This window comes from Balaenoptera musculus, chromosome 16 (genome assembly GCF_009873245.2).
Source record: "Balaenoptera musculus isolate JJ_BM4_2016_0621 chromosome 16, mBalMus1.pri.v3, whole genome shotgun sequence".
In the NCBI taxonomy this organism is placed as follows: Eukaryota; Metazoa; Chordata; class Mammalia; order Artiodactyla; family Balaenopteridae; genus Balaenoptera; species Balaenoptera musculus.
This window is the reverse complement of record NC_045800.1, coordinates 57,687,551-57,706,928: the sequence shown is the minus strand read 5'-3', so window position 1 is coordinate 57,706,928 and position 19,378 is coordinate 57,687,551. Positions and strand designations below refer to the sequence as shown.

The window sequence follows — 19,378 nt, the reverse complement described above, 5'->3', positions numbered from 1 at the left end:
GAACACCATCACCAATCCCCAAGGCCCAGACTGACACACTGCGTGAAGCTAGGTGAGTAAACTCTTTTCCTTCTTTCTGATGATCTAAGCTCTCTTCCTGCAGAGGTCGAAGGTGGCCAAGAAACCAAACCGCCCGCCTCATGGCAGCTTCCCTGGGAGCCCAGGCAGGGGTCTGTGGGATTAAGCAGCCCCTGAAATCAGCCGCTCCCCTTCACAGGAAGTTATGTGTCACCCCCGGGGCATAAGCCCAGGCAGAAGGTTCTGTGAGTGCCCGGCTAGTAGAGTTAACTCCAGATAGATCTCGCATGCACAGAAGAAGAATGGTCTGGCCCCTCCCAATGGGATTCCACACCCCTCACCTTCCTGTGCAACTTGGGGCCCAGAGGCTAACACACCCAGCAGCCTCATGTGGCCGCCAGGGAGCCGGCAGCCTCTGCCCTGTGAAATGTCCCTTTCTTGTCATTTGGCCTCCGTTTCAAACTATTTTTAGTGTAAGCAAAGCCAAAATTTGAGGGAGGCTGATGTGGGAACAGGGCCTTGTCTTCCTCTCTCCTTTTCAATGAGCGGTTCCCTGTTTCCCTTAGGACAGCTGCTTCCTCAACAGCCACCAAGAAATAAAGGGAAAAAAAAGTGCTGAAAAGAGAAAAATGGGGAAAAGATCAAAATTCAGCCTCTTCACTAAAGCAGTCTGGGAAGGTGATGGTTTCTCAACCCTTCAAATTAATTCTCTGGATCCTGGCTTCTCTACAGGTACAAGAAACCAGTATGCCCAGTGCATTTACTGTCCCAATTAACCCACCTGCAACAAACAAGGAAGGAAGGCCCAGAGGTCTGCTTGCCCCGGAAGGAGGCACGTACAGTTTACAGGTGACCCGGATGTCCTCAGGAAAGATCTGTGCCCCCAGAGACTTGTGAAGCAGGAACCAAGCTTCCACTCAGGCCCCTGGCTCCTCAGCTTTGTGTGCCTTCCATGTCAGCACGGGGCCAATTTTATGAACTACAATTAATTAGATGAGCAGAAAGATAGCCCTGGTACTTAAGAGGCCTGGGTGCATTTGAGTTTTCAAGTGCCCTAATTTCCTAAAGAAAGACAGAGAAGCAAATGTCCTGTCCTAGTTCCCTCATTACTCAAACACACGGGAACATTTTCTGCAATAAAATTTTTAGGGCAAATGGTGGATTTCTGTTGTTGTCATTCTTCTCAAGTAGTTGTTTTTTTGGAAGAAGCCTCATTCTGTACCCAGACCCTAAAAATGAGGCTTTTAGTGTACGAATTTGGGGTGTTTGGGGCCTGGAGGCATGAGTCAGTCTGCCTCCTCCTAAACATGGCCTAGTAAATAAACTTGGAAGCATCAGCTCGCCTGTGGTCCCAAGTGTGACTTTCCAAGCACGTGCTTCCCGGCAATGACAATGGCTGGTAACTCTGTCATCGTCATCATCATCTCTATTTTTGAGTCTCCCTGTTAAACAAACTTCTTCACAGCTGAAGCGGAGGCTCCAAGGAAAGTCTCAGTCCACAAGGATATTTTCCTGCCAAGTAGGGGCTGCTAAACCATCAGCGTTCCCCGAAGGCCCCAGGGGAAAAGCTAGGTGAGAAAAGTGTCCCAGCCCAAGATGGTGGGCTCCAAATACAGGTGTTCCGTTTCCTACAAAGCCTCCAGGGGGCGCCAGCTTTTACTGGCTGGGAGACGGGGAGGGAAGGGGGAGGGAGGGAGTGGGGGAGGGGGGAGGGAGGGAGTGGGGGAGGGGGGAGGGAGGGAGTGGGGGAGGGGGAGGGAGGAAGGAAGGGAGTTAGCTTAACATTAGTCATATAATGTTAAACTCAGGTCCCTTGTGTCCAGTAGCAGGAAGACACAGGATATATGATCAGGATTAGAAGACCTGGGCCCCCAGGCCTGTCCAAGGATGGATGGAGAGGTCACAGACTCTGATTTATCACCAAACTACTTCAAAAACCTTGCCACCCAGAAGCACTGTAGCAAAATGCAACATAACATTTTCACTTCCAACACGTGGGATGATTTCACTTTACAGATTTCGCTAGAAGAACCAATATGTGTCCAGTGACTTCAATAGCGTCTGACACCTCGCAGGTGCTCCAGGAATGTCTGAAGAAACGGATGAATGGCTCAGAGAAGATGCCTGGCATGTACAGTAGAACCCGTGTCCTTATCTTCTGGTGACTTAACACACTTCCTTGCATCCTTCCAATGGATTTGTGGTTGCTGCCTGCCAAAATGGGCATTAAAGACATCTCCCCACATCAGAGGGTGCTGACGTGCCCTCTGAAACCAGCCCTGTGTTTGTCAGTCTCGCCCCACATCCAGGGATGACTGGATACATGAACCACAGTGAGTACACTTGACCCTCTTTCCACAAGATTCATCTGTCATACTGCCAGGGTGTTTCCTGTGACACACATGCCTACAATGTACAGCTCCCAGGGAAAGCCCAGCCAGCCCTCCGGCCCCGCCAGCTCAGGACAGCTATATGAAGTGAGAATTTCCTGGCTGACTGGACAATGAGGAGTCAGGCTGGTATAAGTCAGCTTCAGAAACAACAGAGCCTGAATTGTGTGCATGGACCAAACATCATCAGCTGGCTGGACCCAAACCTGGATCCTGGGATACTCAGGCCTGCCTAGGATACTCAGACCCCTTTCAGATGGTCATGCCCAGAGGTAGCTCAGCACTCTGAGATGACATCTGAGGTTTGGTGAGGTCTAAGGGCTGCTCCATCCCTGTCACAGGAAAGGGTTTATCCTCCACTCCCTACCCCTGTGTGTCTCCAAACCAGCACGTTTCCTCCATGACATGGTGACTAGGCTCACTCAATAATAACAAAAATAACAATAGCAAATGTTTATTAAGCACTAACCACGTAATAGGCACTATTCTGAACATTTTACATATGTTGATGAATCAAATCCTCCTAACAACATTAAGAGGCAGGGACTATTATTATGCTCATTGAACAGATGAGGAAACTAAGGCACCAAAATGAAGCAACTAGCCCAGAGGAAAAGCCCTACAGAGCTGAGATTCAGCAGAATGACTGTAGAAGCTGGGTTCCTAACTGCCCTGCAGTACCACACGTAGCAGCCCTCCACGGGCCAAGGCATCCCTTCCCAAGGATGCACGTCCCAGGGAGAGAGGAAAAGCAGGAGCTGGCAACTTGGGGATGCTAAGTGCTCCATCTATCCTTCCTGTTGGTTCCAATCAAATGAGACACCAGGCCAGATAGAGAGCAAAAGAGAGTAAAAGCCCCAATTCAGATGATGCTGGATCAGCCATGGGCAGGACTCTTATCTCCCAGCCCAGACAGAGAAGCTGAAACAGAGTGAACAGAGACAAGGGAAAGCCCTGAGTGTCCTGCCTTATTTACCGGGCATCCACTGACTGGGTGCTGCATTCAGTTCTGTGTGCCAGGGAACACCAGTGAAGTTATGTGGATTGGATGGATGGATGGATGGATGGATGAGTGGCCATAGATAGATAAGCAGACAAATGGATGAGACAGAAGAACAAAACAGACACCCACTCCCAGCAAAATCCCTAGAGGAGAGAAGCAGCAGCAGCGTTAAGTATGTGGTTGACCAAAAAGTTCGTTTGGGTTTTTCCGTAAGGTGTTACGGAAAAGCCCGAACGAACTTTCTGGCCAACCCAATACTTGCCACCAGAGGCCGTGGGAGCCAGGGATGAACAGCCGGGACGAAGCAAGCTGCTCCTGCGCCAGGAGGTTCTTCCTCTCTCCAGAACTCTGCGAGGATTGACTTCTGAAACTCTCCTTCACTCTCACGGCGGGAGGCTAGAGGAGCCAACCCACCAGCTAGTAAAATTAACGGCTGCTCTTGACAGAAGATGCTGGAGAGGCTGGCACATAGAGCATCGGGCCTGCAGACCGGAAGCACAGCCTGGCAGCTGGCACGGCTGAGGCACCTGGCCTGCAGGTCTGGATCAGGGGTGTCTTCCATGGCAGGGACTAGAGGCTGGGCTACCGGGCGGGGCCTGGGGGACACTGACTGCAGGGGGTGCAGGCAGGTGGAGGGGGAGACAGAAAGTGACCCTGCTACAGAATTCCCAGACACAGTCCACTGACCTCGGGAAGGGGAAATTCCTATGCTGAGCCAGCTGTGGAATTTGGGGGGCCACCTGGCTCTGGCCTCTGTGTCCCCATCTCTACCGTATCATTTAGTTGAGCTTGTGGAAGTAAATGTAGAGGGTCTCCGTAAGAAGGGGTTAGATGGTACATTTTATCCACTGCCTTGAATCATGGGAACAAGTCCTGTTGGCCACTTACAGTGGCCAGTCACAGACCGGAAGGGGAACTTGATGATCTGGTTTGGGAGTTGCCAAGTGCATTCTGTTTCAGGACCAAACAGTGACTATTTTTGGGTGGCATATTTTGGACTCTGTGGATACTACTCAATTCTGCTGCTGTAGAGTGCATTGCGAAAGCAGCCATGGACGATATGTAAATGAAAGCATGGCTGTGGCCCAATAAAACTTTGTTTATGAACACTGAAATTTGATTTCACATAATTTTCACATGTCAGAGAACATACTTCTTTAGATTTCTTTTAAAAACCATTTAAAAATGTAAAAACCATCCTGAGCTTGTGAGCTGTACAATACAGGCAGTGAACCAGATTTGGCCCATGGGTTACAGTTTGACAATCCCTGGGCTGGTTAAATGTTTCCCAAAGCGTGTCCTTTGTGATGCCCACAGATGTTTCATGGGGAAAGGGTTCCGTGGTAAAACGGGAGTGGGAAATGCTGGGCCGAAGTCTTTCTGCTTTCTTACTGCAGGACTTCTTCGAGCCTCACACGCTGATACACATTGGACAATCTCAAAAAGGGGATGAGAAACGAAGTCTGTTCAACTTCCAGGTAAGCATTTTTATTCTGGAGCATCTCTGACATCTTAGTTTTCTGTATAACCTAACTAAAGCCATGAGGATGAAGTCTGACCAATCGTCGGCAACGGCGCCACCAAACGAGATCCTGCCTCTCTTTGACCATCTCCAGTGACAGGCAGCTCACTACCTACCATGGGTCCCGGCTGAATTCAAGTGACTTCTCTGACTCGTTTTCTCACCCCATGATGCTGGGTCCCACTGGGTCCCAGGTAACAAATCTAGTGCAATCTAGTGCGCCTTTCATCAAAGACAAACTTTCATGTTTAATAATATAAATAAAGGATACCTTCTTTGATTTACTGATTCATATCCCAAATATAAACTCTATTTATGCACAGGATAAAATAAAGAGCCATTATTAAGTCCTGGGAGGGGGTGGATTACCACTCTGTTCCTTTAAAAGAAGCCTCACTTAGGAGAGTTAAAATAAACTCAGACAAGATCTCAATTTATTCCCAACTGCACATAAAGCAGGATCTACCTGTTCACTATGGGGGCATTCTTAGTAAAAATACAGGCCCATGCAACCTATGATCTTTCTGCTACGTGGGGCATCATCTGCAGGGGATATAGACATTTTATGTAGATTTGCCTAAAATGTAAAAAAAAAAAAAAAAAAAAAGGGAGTGGGAAAGGGAAGGGAGCAGAGGTGAGGGAGAGAGAGTGAGCCGGAAATGTGAGGTGTGTGCGAATTTGCAACCAGGCACCACTGAAAACAAAAGGTAGAGGATGCTAATGAGAACTGTCACCAGCACCATGAGGCACCTAAAGAGAGAAACGAAGTCAATGATGTCACCTGTGTGATTAAGCTGTGCCCATGTGCCCTCCATTTTGTTCAACTTGTCCAATTTCAGGTGCAAACAGCACAGCAGTGAACATATCTGTTTAACTCTATTAGACGAATAGGATTATTTCTCTTTGAAAGGCGTACTTGTTACTTATTTTTTTGGGGGGCCCTAGGAGATAAGGATAGAATGGTCCAGGCTATGCATACTATGTTAATATAAAATGCCACACATGCAGTATATTTAGGAAGATAAAGGGAAAGACTGGCATTTTTCTTCCTCATTTCATCAAATCATCCCCCAGACAGTAAAGCAAGTAGCATATATTTTCAGCTCATGGATTAGATGTGTATGTTTCCTGGAGCAATATTTAAATGTAGTAGCATGGGAATATGAGGAAAATAAGCAAAAAAGAGTCATTCTAAACGCTCTATCTTTGCTCAAGGAGCTGACAGCTATATTAGCAAGACCAATCTTTGAAGTGAGCACAAAAGACTGAATCTGTACAGGGGCTGAGCAGCTACACAGCCCAGCCATTTATAGACTTTGCTTACACCTGGAGGTGAGGTCATGCTTGTCCACAATAGTTTTTTTAAGGAGACAGTCACTCTGAGATTAATGTGGAAATTAATGTGAATATTCAGAAACAAGGTGCTAATGGAGATGGTATGAGTGTGTGTGTGCCTATATTTATCTGTATGTATCTGTCCATAAATTTCCCCATTATAAATGGGTTCACTGGTAGTATCACTCTTGTACTATATTGTCTTAGGAAATCACTTCCTAAAAATTTTCTTTCAATTTCTGCCTCACAATTTCTTAGTTTATAAAATAAGGAGTTGAACTAGACCAAGAATCAGTAAACTATGGCCCATGAAACAAATCTGGCCCACCACTTGTTTTTATAAATAAAGTTTTACTGAAACACAGTCACACCCATGTATTGTCTGCGCTGCTTTCAAACTACAATGGCAGAGTGAAATAGTTGTGACAGAGTCTCTATGGCCTGCAAAGCCTAAAATACTTACTATCTGGCCCATTACAGAAAAACTTAACCCTGAACTAGACAATCTCTAATATTAATTTTGGCCTATGATTCTGTAAAGTACAACCAAACAATACAAAAGCCCACTCTGTGCTTCTTACCCTTTTTATTTATATATCCAGGCATAAGTCACTTTACTGCACTTCACAGATACTGTGTTTTTTGTTTTTGTTTGTTTGTTTTTATAAATTGAAGGTTTGTGGCAACCCCGCCTCAAGCAAGTCTATAGGGGCCATTTTTCCAACAGCATTTGCTCACTTCATGCCTTTGGGTCACATTTTGGTAATTCTCACAATATTTCAAACTTTTCCATCATTTCTTATGATGACCTGTGATCAATGATGTTTTGATGTTAGTAAATGACTCGCTCAAGGCTCAGATGATGATTAGCATTTTTTAGTATTAAAGTATTTTTTAATTAAGGTATGTACAGTGTTTTTTTTAAAACATAACGCTACTACACAGCTAACAGACTGCAGTACAGTGTAAACATAATTTTTATATGCACCAGGAAACCAAGAAATTCGTATGACTTGCTCTATGGCGATACTCGCTTTATTGCAGTGGTCTGGAACCGAGCCTGCAATATCTCCGAGGCCTGCCTGTACTGCCTTACTCTTAGAAAGATTTCATTCAGCTCACAAAACTCTATGGAGCATGTAACCACACACGTGTAAAGTTCAAATAGGAGGCAAAAGGGAAATGAGAGAATACACTTGAAGACGAAGCCGGGAGGCTGCGAATACATAGACGGCAAACCCTGAGATGCTGTGTATTTTCAATGGGCCACAAACTTGGCTCCCAGCAGCCACTACAGAAAAAGGGCCAGGATCCCTTTCCCAATTTAGATTGTTCACTGGAGGTTCACCAGGAGGACCACAGCAATCCTGGCACGAAGAACGTACCCACGTCTGTGCACAAGCAGATAACGTGAGACGTAGGGAACTAAGTCCCCAGCAACACCCAAACAGCTGCGAGGCATCTCAATGGCATTTACTGCAACGCTGAAATGTCCCTCATTGTGGACCGACTCCAAATCCCAAGGTGGAAATGATCATCATTTGGTATATTCCCGAATTCTGAATTAAGCACACACCAACTTTATAATCAGAAAATAATAAATATTTTTACTTTTACAAAACGATAAGGGAAGCAGTAATCCTTGACAGTTTGGGGGTGCACTTGGAAACAGAATCCCTCAGCCATCGCTCCAAGAGAAGGCCCTATGCAGTCTTGCTGTTTTTGTAAAGCTAAGCCTGAGTGCCGAGGAGAGAGACAAGACAAAGACAGGCTGTTCTGAGAACTGGTCAAGGAATGTTTCTCACTTTGATGATGAAGCTCCAAGAGTTAACTATTAGAAGCGCCTGCAAATGGTGACTCGCATTTGCCACTGTTTACACTGAGCTCTACAACTTTTTATCTAGTTTATCAACGTAAATAATTCACACCCTGGATCTCTGGTGCTCACTGCCCCATGCCCAGTGCCTGGAATAGTGCCTGGTGCAGGTGAGAAATAAGTGCTTCCTGAATGAATGATGCGCTCATCTGAGAGATCCTGGGCAACCAGTGCATCTACTGATACGCTGAGGTTGTCTTGGAGAATCCTTCCCCAGCTGGGCCTTACCCACCATGCCCTGGTTTTGAAACTCACCTGTGACAATGAGACAGGTGAGAAAGGGGCCCAGATGTGGAGGGCCCAAGCTCCTGAGCTGTGCGCCAAGGAAAACACATTAAACACTGAAAAGGGAAACTGCACAGCTGGTGTCTAGTCTTGCTTGAGTCCCATTGTTGCAAGGATAAACACTGGGGCAGTTCAGGACAAACACAGCTTTGAGTTCTGAACAGGCAGAGCTACTTTCCCTTGAGCATGGAGCCTGCAATGTGAAATCTGTTCCTTGCTCAGAGCAAGGACCTGCCTTCTCTAAAGGAGAGGCCTGTTCTGAAGGTACCGCCTGAACTCTGAGCTGCCTGCTCTCTGGGCAGTGGGACTGCTCCATCCTGAGTGCACCAGAGCAGCCCAGGCAGCATTTTCTCCAAGGAGACCTTCGGAGAGCAGCTAGCCTCATGGGCAGTCCCAGGCAAGGAGGCCTGGGTGCACCATGCTTGTCCACACAAATGTTAAAACAATCAGGTCAAGCAGCCTCAGGACCTAATTGGCTCAGAGACAGTAATGTCAAAATGTCATAGCCAAAGCAAGAACTGACCGTGGCTTCAAAAAGAAGGTATCATCTTCAAACGGGAAGTAATGACACGGGAAGAGCACTGGACGGGGAGTCCGGAGGCCTGCAGGTACTAGCCTGGTTCTGTCACTTCACTGCCCTTCCTAGGCCTCGGTTTTCTCAACTGTCAAATGGACATGAATTCATTGATAAGACTGGCTTTGTGGCTTCCTTGTCATGAACCCCTAACAACACAACAGCAAAATGGGAGATATGCAATGAATACAACATGGTCCTTGCCCTTCAACCTGATTATAATGTACAGGGCTTAGCGCAGTGCCTGGCTCCCAAGATGCTCTTAATAATGTCGTTGTCAGCAGTAGTATCCAGGTGGCTGCTGGGTGCACATGGCCTGTGGCTTCTACTTCCAAATATCACACACATCACCTACCTGCCTCCACCGCATGCTGCTAGTTCAGGCCTTGCCTCACGGGGTCCACTGCAGCAATCCTCTCCTGTTGTGTCCTGACCCAGGAGCTCACCGTCCCAACCGCCCTAGCCTCCCTGAGCTCCTGCCTCACCAATTTAGTCTCTACTTGCCCATTTGTGCTTCTCTCGGCACAATCACCAATCACGATGCCCCTCCCTCAAAATCTCCTTCTCCTGCAAAACTCAGTCCAAAGTCTTTAGCTCGGCATTTCAAGACCTGACTAGCTGTCTCCAGCCCACTTTCCCAGTCTCACTGCCCCTCAGGTGCCTCTGTGTTGGCAGCCCAGGCCTCATTCCCACAGCACACCATGCACTTGCTCTTTTCCTGCTGCCCCCTCACTGTGGAATCACTTCCTCTCCTTTGACTTTCAGGATCCTAACCCACATTGCCAAGCTCAACTCAAATGCCTTCTGTTTTATTAGGTGTTCTTCTCACCTTCTGGCCCACTAAGCAGTCCCTTGTTTTCAAGCTCGGCTATGTTTTTATTTTTGATATCATCTCTATCATCAAATGTGCTCGGTTCATCTTGAAATGGAAGTTTCAGCTCAAAGGCTTTCCCCCCATGAAGCCCTGTGAAGGCTTTCTTGACCCCCTTCTTCCCCACACTCAGCCTCCCCACCACACACTCATACGCAATGTGTGTACTCAGAGCATTTCTCCTCCAGACATTCCTTCAATAGCTTCCATCCATGGTGCAATGGAATCAGGATCATTCCTTGTTTTCCACAGGGGTGAAAAGACACCTGGCCCAGAGTTGGTGTTCAGTATCTCTTAGATGTATCTCTTAGATGATGTTGATGAAGGTAATCAGAATGGTCCTCGGTGGTCACAGGGAAGCACCAGGCATCAAATGTGTACAACCGAACTGTCTGCTGTTTCCCATCCATCACCACCGTACATATAGAACACACTGCCTCTATTTCATCCCATGTGAATGCCCAGACCCAGAATTCAACCTCCTTAAGTTTTCCACAAAGAATCCGCTCACACACAAGTGTGAAAAAGCAACAGGGACTTTACAGAAGGCTCTGGAGGGGAGATGAGGGTGGTGGTCACACAGCACAGCCCACGACTAGCCACCTTCAATTCCTCATGAAGACACTCAGGGCTGCCCAGTCTCTCGTGGGTCCCACCGACCCAGACTGCCGCCTCCGTCTTCCTCCACACAGCAACTGGCCTCAACACTTTCTCTCTCCTCCTTTCCAAAATCCCAGCTTTAAGTTGCTCCGCTTTCTATTTTGCCACCAGTTAACATCAGCCAGGGCTTCAAAACCAGATTCTTCAGAAGGCTCAGCTCCCAGTGGTCCCTCAATTAACAGAGCCCTGTTCTCCTTGAAGGCTCTTTGGCCACCACCTTTGTGACTCAAGCATGACATTCAGTGACTTACTCCTTCCCTCAAGCGGTTTGTGAGATATTTATCCCAAACATAATGTACAGAGTTCCCCCCAAGAAGGATTCTGATGGGTGAAATTTCACCATCTCCCAACATCTAGGGTCACCTTCCACTGAGTTTTTGCCATGAAACATCAAGAGTGATGGCATCTATCTTCCAGCTTCCCTGCCTGATCTCTGATTCCCCCAACCATCTGGACACCCCCATTCATTCTACCTCTGAGCCAAATGACTCGTGACTGTGCCCCAGCATCAGGTCCAGGAAGGGCAGCCCATACAAAACAGCTTCCAGAATCACGACAAGTTATTTGGAATGTGACATCCTTCTTAGGGAAACTCTTGACTCTGATCAGACTCAAGAAAGCTGGTGGACAGGGCTACCCAGGGACGGAGCCCACCTACGGCAGGAGCCTGGCCTGACCCGGGTGACCGACTTACGCCTGTTCGCCCACAACTTTCCCAGTCTTTGCACCAAAAGAACCATGCCCCAGGTCCCCCAGGTAAACAGGGATGGTTGGTCACTACAGGCTTGTCCCACCCACAATCCTTGCCAAGAAGCAGGAGCTCAGGAGGCCCATCAGTGAAGCCAAGCTCCACACAAGCAGATCAGAGAGAATGCGGGAAATGCACAGAGGAGGGGCAGGATGAGCCTGGGCTGCAGGTGGGGCTAGGAGACAGCCTCCTTAGAAGTAAGGTCACACGAGCAATGCTCCAAGCACGGGGCCAGCAGTCTCAGGTGGGCTGCCAACGAGTTTCACCACCAGCATGACTGAGGATTTCTACCAGGAGCAGGATCCTGATGACACAGGGCAGGAGACTAGAAAACTATGGCGGCCAGAGGACAACAGTAACATTCCCAGAAGGCCACCAAACACACACACACACACACACGCACATGCGCTCACTGGATTCCGGCATTTATGAAGCCTCTGCAGAATTCTGAGCACACGTTTCTTTGACCCTTTCTCCTCTCCAAGACTGTCAAGCTGTGTGCATGTGTGTGTCCGTGTGCGCACTGTGTGTGTGCACGTGCACACCTATTCTGCTAGCAGAGGAAATGCTCTACATCCTCTCCAACAGACCCTCTCTGCCCCAAACACTGGCCCATTCTGCAAATGCCCCACAAATCACTGGCTCAGCTGAGCACAAAGACCCCAGCCTCTCCTCCATGACCACATGTAAGCACTCGCCCTTCACCCCCACCTCCCAATAGCCAATGGCCTGGAGAAGACCTAGCGAAACATCACATCCCCACAAACAGAGAGATCACGGACCAGATAGCAGACTTCCTCGTGTGAGGAGGGAGCTGGGGACTCACCAGGACTCTGCCGGTCAGCGTCTGGGCAGATATCATCACCCCCGCCCAGTCTTTCACGGAGGTCATCCAGCCGACCTCGGCTGCCACTGCCTCCTCTTTTTCGTCCACTGGCTTGAGAGTGCCGTCCGCCTGGCTTGAGCCATTGTTAATCTTCTGGGCCTCCTGGCAACAGAGAGAACAAGGGATGAGACGTAGCCACCAAGTGGATTTAAAAAACACAACCTACCCAAAAGAATCAAAGCTAGACGGGCCCCCGCTGAGGTGGGCACTGGCTTGAAAGTACAGGGGTTGGGAAGAAGGGATGGATTATGACTTTGATTGTTTTTTTTAATCTTTTTAAAAAGGATCTTTCCTTTGTTTCCTCTTAAAATATCTTTGTGAAAGAAAGAAGAATAAAATTATTCTCTTCTTCTTTTAAAGAAAAAAGTCATAAAACTCAGGAGGGAAACCATCCTGTCTAGGGTCACGGAGTGGCTAGACAGGAAGTGAGGTCAGCATTCTGTAATCTTCACCTGCCCAGCCTTCATACTCTTCTCACAGATGCACCCTACTTTCCTAAAAAAAAATCCCCATCTCCTCATCTCAGTCTGTGTGGTTCAAAAGGGACTGAAGGTCCACACTGTCTCCAGGAATGGAGACTCGTCAATCAGACCAGTCCATCCCTCTGGCAACAGCAATTGGGCCAAGGATGGTTATGTGATCCCATGCCAACCCAGTATGACTCAAGCCTGGGACTTTTGCTGGAAAGAATAAGAAAGGTAATCCTTCCCTGAGAATGAAGCCACCACAGAGGAAACTAGGAGAAGTGGCAGAATACTGATGTCATCATTTTGAACACCTGGATCCAGCTGTGCCTGAAATCCACACAAGACCTTTTTAGTTACAGGAGGAAATAAATTCCCCTTTGTAGCTAAAAATGTGCTTGAGGATCAAGGCTGACTTCATCAGATAACTGAGCCCCACATGGGGTCCTAAACTGTACACTTCTGCATACACTGTGCCCTCTGCCTAGAATACTCTTCTCCCACGGAGGGTCATGGCTTACTCCCTCACCTCTCTCAAATCTTTGCTCAAATATCACTTTTTCAATACTTCTTCTCTGGCTACCCTTTTAAAATTCCAACTGTCTTCTGACAACACTGCCTTTCTGCTTTGTTTTTCTCCAAAGCACTTAAAAGTTCTAACACACTCCATAATTCTCTTATTTCATTTACAGTCTGCCTCCCCCAACTGCTGAATCCTGAGTGCCTAAAAGAGAGCCTAGTATATGGCTGGCTCAATAAATATGAAAGAAGGAATAAAAAGGGTTATGAATGTCAGCCCCTCACTGACTATAGCGCCTGGGCTTAGGGGTTGCCAAATAAAATACAGGAAACCCAGCAAAATTTGAATTTCAAATAAACAACAAATAATTTTTCAGTATAAGTATGTCCCAAATATTGCATGGGACATACTCATACTAAAAACACATTCATTGTCTAAAATTTAAATGTAACTGGGCCCCCTACTCAAATAACCACTGAGATTATTTTTGCAGACACAGATGTTTAAAAAGATGCCAGCAAAATTACGTTCATCATTTAAAACGCTAGAATTAATTAACAAAACAAACTGACCCTGGGGATCATTGTGAATTGGAGTGAGGAGGAAAATCCAGAGGCAGAGGTGAAAATCTTTATCTGCAGTGAGTGGGGGTGGGCCAGAATGAGGAAAGGAGAGCTGGGAGGCACTGAGTGAGTCATCCACCTGGGGACTTGTAGGCAGGCAGGAAGCTGCTCCTGATGACTGGTTCTCCCCCCGCCAGCCACCCCGACTCAGGGACGCTGGGCAAACAGATGGAGCGTCAGTAACACCCGGCGCTCATGTTTCATTTCCAAGTGCACTGGGCCCCCCAGCGCTGGAAGAGTCCAAAAGGAGGCCTGGGGCAGGGGCACAGGGTGGGCGTATTTGGGGGCCGTCTGCCGACATCTGTGGAGCCAGCTGCCCAAGCCACCTAAGGCCAGTCCCAATGACCTGTTAGGGCCCCAAGTCTCAGCCACGTGGAGACTGCACGGGTGGGTGTCCTGAAAGAGACAGAGACCCTGCTGCGTGGCACCCTTTAGTAACTGAAGGTGTAGATGCAGGTCTCCTGCCCCTTCCTTGTAAGATGGGGACAATATCGCCTGCCCCATAGGTGTTGGCCGGGTTAGATAGTGTCCAACGGCACACAGTACACGTTTCATGAATTAGTCTCACCACCTCCCTCCTCTCCTGGAAGCGCAGACACTCTAGCGGTGGTTCTCAAACTTCAGCAGCGTCAGAACCACCTGGACGACTCGTGAAAACACAGAGTGCTGGGCCCCACTTCCAAACCCCTGTTTCCATCAAGTTCCCAGGTAATGCTGCAGCTGCTGCTCTGGGAATCCCAGTTCGAGCACCACTGCTTGTAATCATTCTGACCTGACTTGATCATCACTGCCCTGATGTGAAATGGAACATGAATCGTAATCCTCAGCTCAATCCTGGCCTCTCCCTTCGCCCAGACAGGGAAGAGATCAGGGCAAAGGGAGGGCCCTCAAATCAGAGGCTCTTATGTCTCCTTTTGAGCAGTGCCTCCCAGAGACATTTCTGAGCTGGTCCAGGGCCACAGCCTGGGGGCCTGAAGGACCAGCTAGCTCTCTGCTCCTCAGTCCTGGGGGTGCAGGCTCCCCAGCCACCTGGCGGACCCTGGAGGAGGCAATCGGCATGCAAAGGGCCGGGAGTCAGGGAGTCCTCTCCAGTCACAGTGGTTTCAGTGCATCAGTAATTCAGAGCACAAGAGGTATATGGCAGATAACGCTCTCTTGCCAGCCCTCTTACCTACTGTTTTACAAGTCATTCATTATTTTAATTACTTTATGATAGGCAAGGAAAAACACAGACGAAAGGGAGATAATGCTCTCATTATTATTTGCTTACACAAGATGTTGTGAGCGTAATTAATTACTTGTGGAGGCAGGACTGGGGGTGGGGAGCTGGGGGAGCAGGGAGGCGAGCACATCACACAGCCTGATGCCAGGCCACCGTCAGCGCTCCTCAGTCTGGAGGGAAAGCCCCTCTGCACCACTGACCTCACTCTGGCCAAGCATCCCCCATCGGGAGCAGGTGTAACTCCTGCTCCGGAGAAAGGGGGCGGAGGCCCAGAGAGGTTAGGTGGTCTTGCTGGGGACACACGGGGTGGGTTTGCGGGGAGGAGTGGTAAGGAACAGAGCCCATTACAATAGCGACTGACCACCATTTTCCAAGCCAGAACTGGGGGCCAGCAACTAAAAATTAAGTGCCTTCTCTGCATTATCTTGCTTAGACCTTGTAATAAATACGACAGGCGGGTGGAATCATCCCCATTTTACAGACAGGCCAACTGAGAGCAGGTATTTCTCAGGGGAAGGCACACAGAGCCTGAGAACTCGGGCTGGAAGCAGCAAGCCCATCTGGGCTTAGGTCTGTTCTGCTACTTACAAGCTGGCTACCTGGGACATGTTAGCTCACAAGCTCAGCCTCTTCCATGTAAGATCGGGGACAGGCATGCAGACCCCAGGAAGGTGGTGGTGAAGCTTATGTGAGATAAGCAATGCACTAGTGCTTAGCACAGGGCTTGGGGCGTGGTAGTTACAGCTGCTGTGGGACGGGTTGGCTCCAAGGATATTCAGTTAAAACCGCGCCATCGACTGGGGGCTCTGGGAGGGACACCGTAATAAATAATTACAGAACAGAGGATGAATGAGCGGCGATTCTAACAGTTATGAGGCTTCAGCTAGGTAACAGGCCACCAGGAGGTGAATGCCCAGCTTCTGGACAGGTTCCAGCAGGAGCTGTGCGGCACTCCCCCAGGACAGTGGGGGCAGGGATGCCTACAGAGTCATCCCTGGACCAAGTGACCTCTTAGATCCCTCTGACTCTAAGCTCCGTCAGATCAACCTCCCATTGTGATGAGGCGACTGCGGACCAGAGGGAGGCTGCCCCCTGGGTCCCAGTACACTGCTGTCTCTCCTGTGCCCCGCAAAGTGGGCGTCCCTCCACCCCCATGCCTTCCACTTCCCACTGTAGAGAAGGACCCCGCCACTCTGCCGGGAGGACTCCTGAGTCGGGCCAGACAGGCTCCCCCTGGTGTCAGGAGTGAACTGGCCCTGATTCCTGCTCATCCTCCAGGAAAAAAGAGAGACAGAGAGAAAGAGAGAGAGTGTGTGTGTGTGTAAGAGAGAACCCCACCAGTTACAGGCTCCAGCTACCCTAGCCTCAGACAGACCATCAGAGATTTTCTGAAACGGAGAAAAGGACGCCTTTGAGGGAAGAGAGGAATAAGGAGGAGGGAGGAGCAGGGAAAAGATGAGACTGGGCGGGGCCTGGGGACGTCCTGGAAAGCGGAGGTCCAGTCGCAGCCAGCCTCCTGAGGCTCCGTCTTGCCCTCTCTCCCACCAGAGTCTTGCGCAAAAGAAGCCATAGCTGCCTCCTGAGGACAACACTTGACGGTCTCTAATCTCAGTGCCTGGACTGCAGGATGGGGAGGGCTGTTGGGTGAGGGTGCAAGTACAGGAGGCTGCGTGGACACTGGGGAGCAGGGTGGCCGGCAGCCCCCCGCCATCGCAGGCCCACACGGGCAGCCTCTCACGGGCCGGGCTTGGGCACGTGTCCTCACCCCTTCTTGCCTCCTCCCCATCCCCTCAGTGACTTCTGACATAGCCACGGAGGGCCTCGCCCCTCCTACATCCCCTGCGGCCAAAGGTCTGACTGGACCTGCCATAGTCACCTGCCAGGTGCTCACTGTCCGGAGCACATCCCTGTTGGATGTTTGGGCATTTCTCCCGAAGCACCAGGTCAAAGACCAAAGCCTGAGATGGAACCTCAGCCATGCCTCAGATGCCAACCCCGACTATGGAGGGCCTGGAGGAGAGTCACACGCCCAGTGCCACCCTGCCTACCTGGGAACCACCAAGCCAAGACACAAACCCCCAGCTGGCTCTATTCTCTTCCCTCTTTTTGCCTCCCCAAGAGGATGATTCCACCAAATCTAGCCCAAGGGAACCCATCACTCCCAAGCAGATCCCTGCCTCGCCAGCCTGCAATCTGGAGCCCGAGCGTTCCCAGGGCCAGCGGAAGCCTCCACCTGGCCTGGTATGGGGTGGGGGGGGGGGGGAGCCCCACAGGGCAACACGTCTCATCTTCAAACGTCCCAGCTTTCCCCAGCAGTGGGAGCTGCCCTGGCTCAGCGTGGGAGAGGAGGCCTGTGCTAACCCCAGGACCCCACCGCTTCGGGTCCTCAGATCCAGGCTGTCTCTCTGTCTCTCACCCTTCCTTCACTGGACCCAGTATACTGGGAGCCTCAAATCTGTGGTGTGGTACGAAGAGCTCTGAGGATCAAAAGACACCCAAGTCTAGCTCTTCTGGATGGCCTTGGACAAGTCATTTCATTTCTCAAAGCCTCTTCTGTAAATAGGGATACATCCTGCCATATAATCTGGGGTAAGGTGGAGCACAGCACTTTCTGAAAGTACCAGCTTCTTTATGAAGGGTGGGCAAAGATGGCATCATGGCTCAACTCTCAGATCCCCACCTGCCTGCAGCTTGCTGGGCAGGGCCTGGTTCTCTCCCTGGGCACGAACAGAATGTTGGCATTTCCAAGTCCTTCCAGGTGGCCCGCTGTGCTGGCCACACCCTCCCTATGAGCCTCTGCCACTCCTGCCCAGCTGGGCTCACTCACCCCCAGGTGCCAGGTGCCAACACCACCCTGGGCACCACACCTGTAGGGATGGAGGAGGATTCCAGAGTCACCTGGATCATCCCTGCTGAGGCCACCCACCCCCTGCAAAGCTCCAAGTCTGCCTCGGGTTTAGTTACATTTCAGTTAGATCTGGGAAGCTGTTTAAGCAGTGATTGCCTGGGAGGAAAACTACGCTTCAAAATGTAAGTCAGATCATGTCGCTGCCGTGCCGACCCCCTCCTGGGGTTTCTCATCCCAGTCGAAGCACAAGTCATAGACTTCACACAGTGCAACCCCCCAATCTGCCCGCTCCTGCCGTCATCCTACAGGCCTCCCACTCACTCCCTTGCTCGTTCCAGCTGCACTGGCCTCCTCGTGCTGCCAGAATGTTCCAGGCCCTCTCCAAGCTGGGGCTGATCGCACTGGCTGCTCCCTCACCTCACACTCTGTTCAAATCCTCACCGTACGGGGGAGCACTTCCCTGCCCCCACCCCGAACATGACACCCCAGCCCTCCAACCCTCCCCGATCCCATCACTCCTCCTCGATGCTCCACGCTTCTCCAGAGCATTTATCCCACCATCTGGCAGCCTGAATACTTTAATCATCATCAACTGTCTGTAAGCTCCATGAGGGGAAGCATTTTCGTCTCTTTTGTTCACTGCTGTATCCTCAACAATGAAACATTATGAGCTCAGACTAAGTAAGCACTTGATGCATCTTGGTGAAAGGTAGGAAGGAAGGGGGAAGGAGGAAAGGAGAGGAGGAGAGGAGGAGAGGAGGAGGGGAGGAGGGAGGGAGGGAGAGAGGGAAGGAGGGAGGGAGGGAAGGAAGGACATAGAGAGGGTAGAAGTATAAAAAGGAGGGGTGGGGGGGCTTCCCTGGTGGCGCAGTGGTTGGGAGTCTGCCTGCCAATGCAGGGGACACGGGTTCGAGCCCTGGTCTGGGAGGATCCCACATGCCGCAGAGCAACTGGGCCCGTGAGCCACAACTACTGAGCCTGCGCATCTGGAGCCTGTGCTCCGCAGCAGGAGAGGCCGCGATGGTGAGAGGTCCGCGCACCGCGATGAAGAGTGGCCCCCGCTCGCCGCAACTAGAGAAAGCCCTCACGCAGAAGCAAAGACCCAACACAGCCAAAAATAAATAAATAAAAATAAATAAATTAAAAAAAAAAAAAAAAAGGGAGGGAGGGAAGGAGAGCTGCAGCAGACGGGAAGTCAACTGTTGGCAAGCACGATAACTAGAATAGATAACATTACTAATAAGTAATGATGATCACAATACCCAGCCACCGTTTCCAAGCATCATCACAGTAACTCTACGAGGCGGGTTTGAATGCACTCATTTGCAGATGAGGGCTTAAGCAGCTGGTCCAGGAAGACACAGTCAGAATTTAATCCCCGCTGTCTGACACCAGAAAGAGACAAGCACCTGAGCTGACTTCCTCCCAGGGATAATGCGCGCAGAAGGATTACGGGCTGTCACAAAGCGCCCAGGAGAGGTTTATTACCATCAGGAACACTTAATTCAGCCCACGTCTGGGTACTGCGTGTAC

The 19,378-nt window shown here is 49.9% G+C and overlaps 1 protein-coding gene across 8 annotated transcripts in view; it reads right to left on the bottom strand.

The window, feature by feature from the left end:
* Positions 1–19,378, bottom strand: part of KCNMA1 (potassium calcium-activated channel subfamily M alpha 1) — a 745,231-nt gene that overhangs the window by 509,782 nt on the left and 216,071 nt on the right. For all 8 annotated transcript variants that reach the window (XR_005016904.1, XM_036829453.1, XM_036829454.1 and 5 more), the window contains exon 2: positions 12,109–12,270. Coding sequence is in view for 7 of the 8 variants with exons in the window: in XM_036829453.1 (XP_036685348.1) it covers positions 12,109–12,270 (162 nt within the window). In the remaining variant the exon portion in view is untranslated. The remainder of the gene's footprint in view (positions 1–12,108; positions 12,271–19,378) is intronic.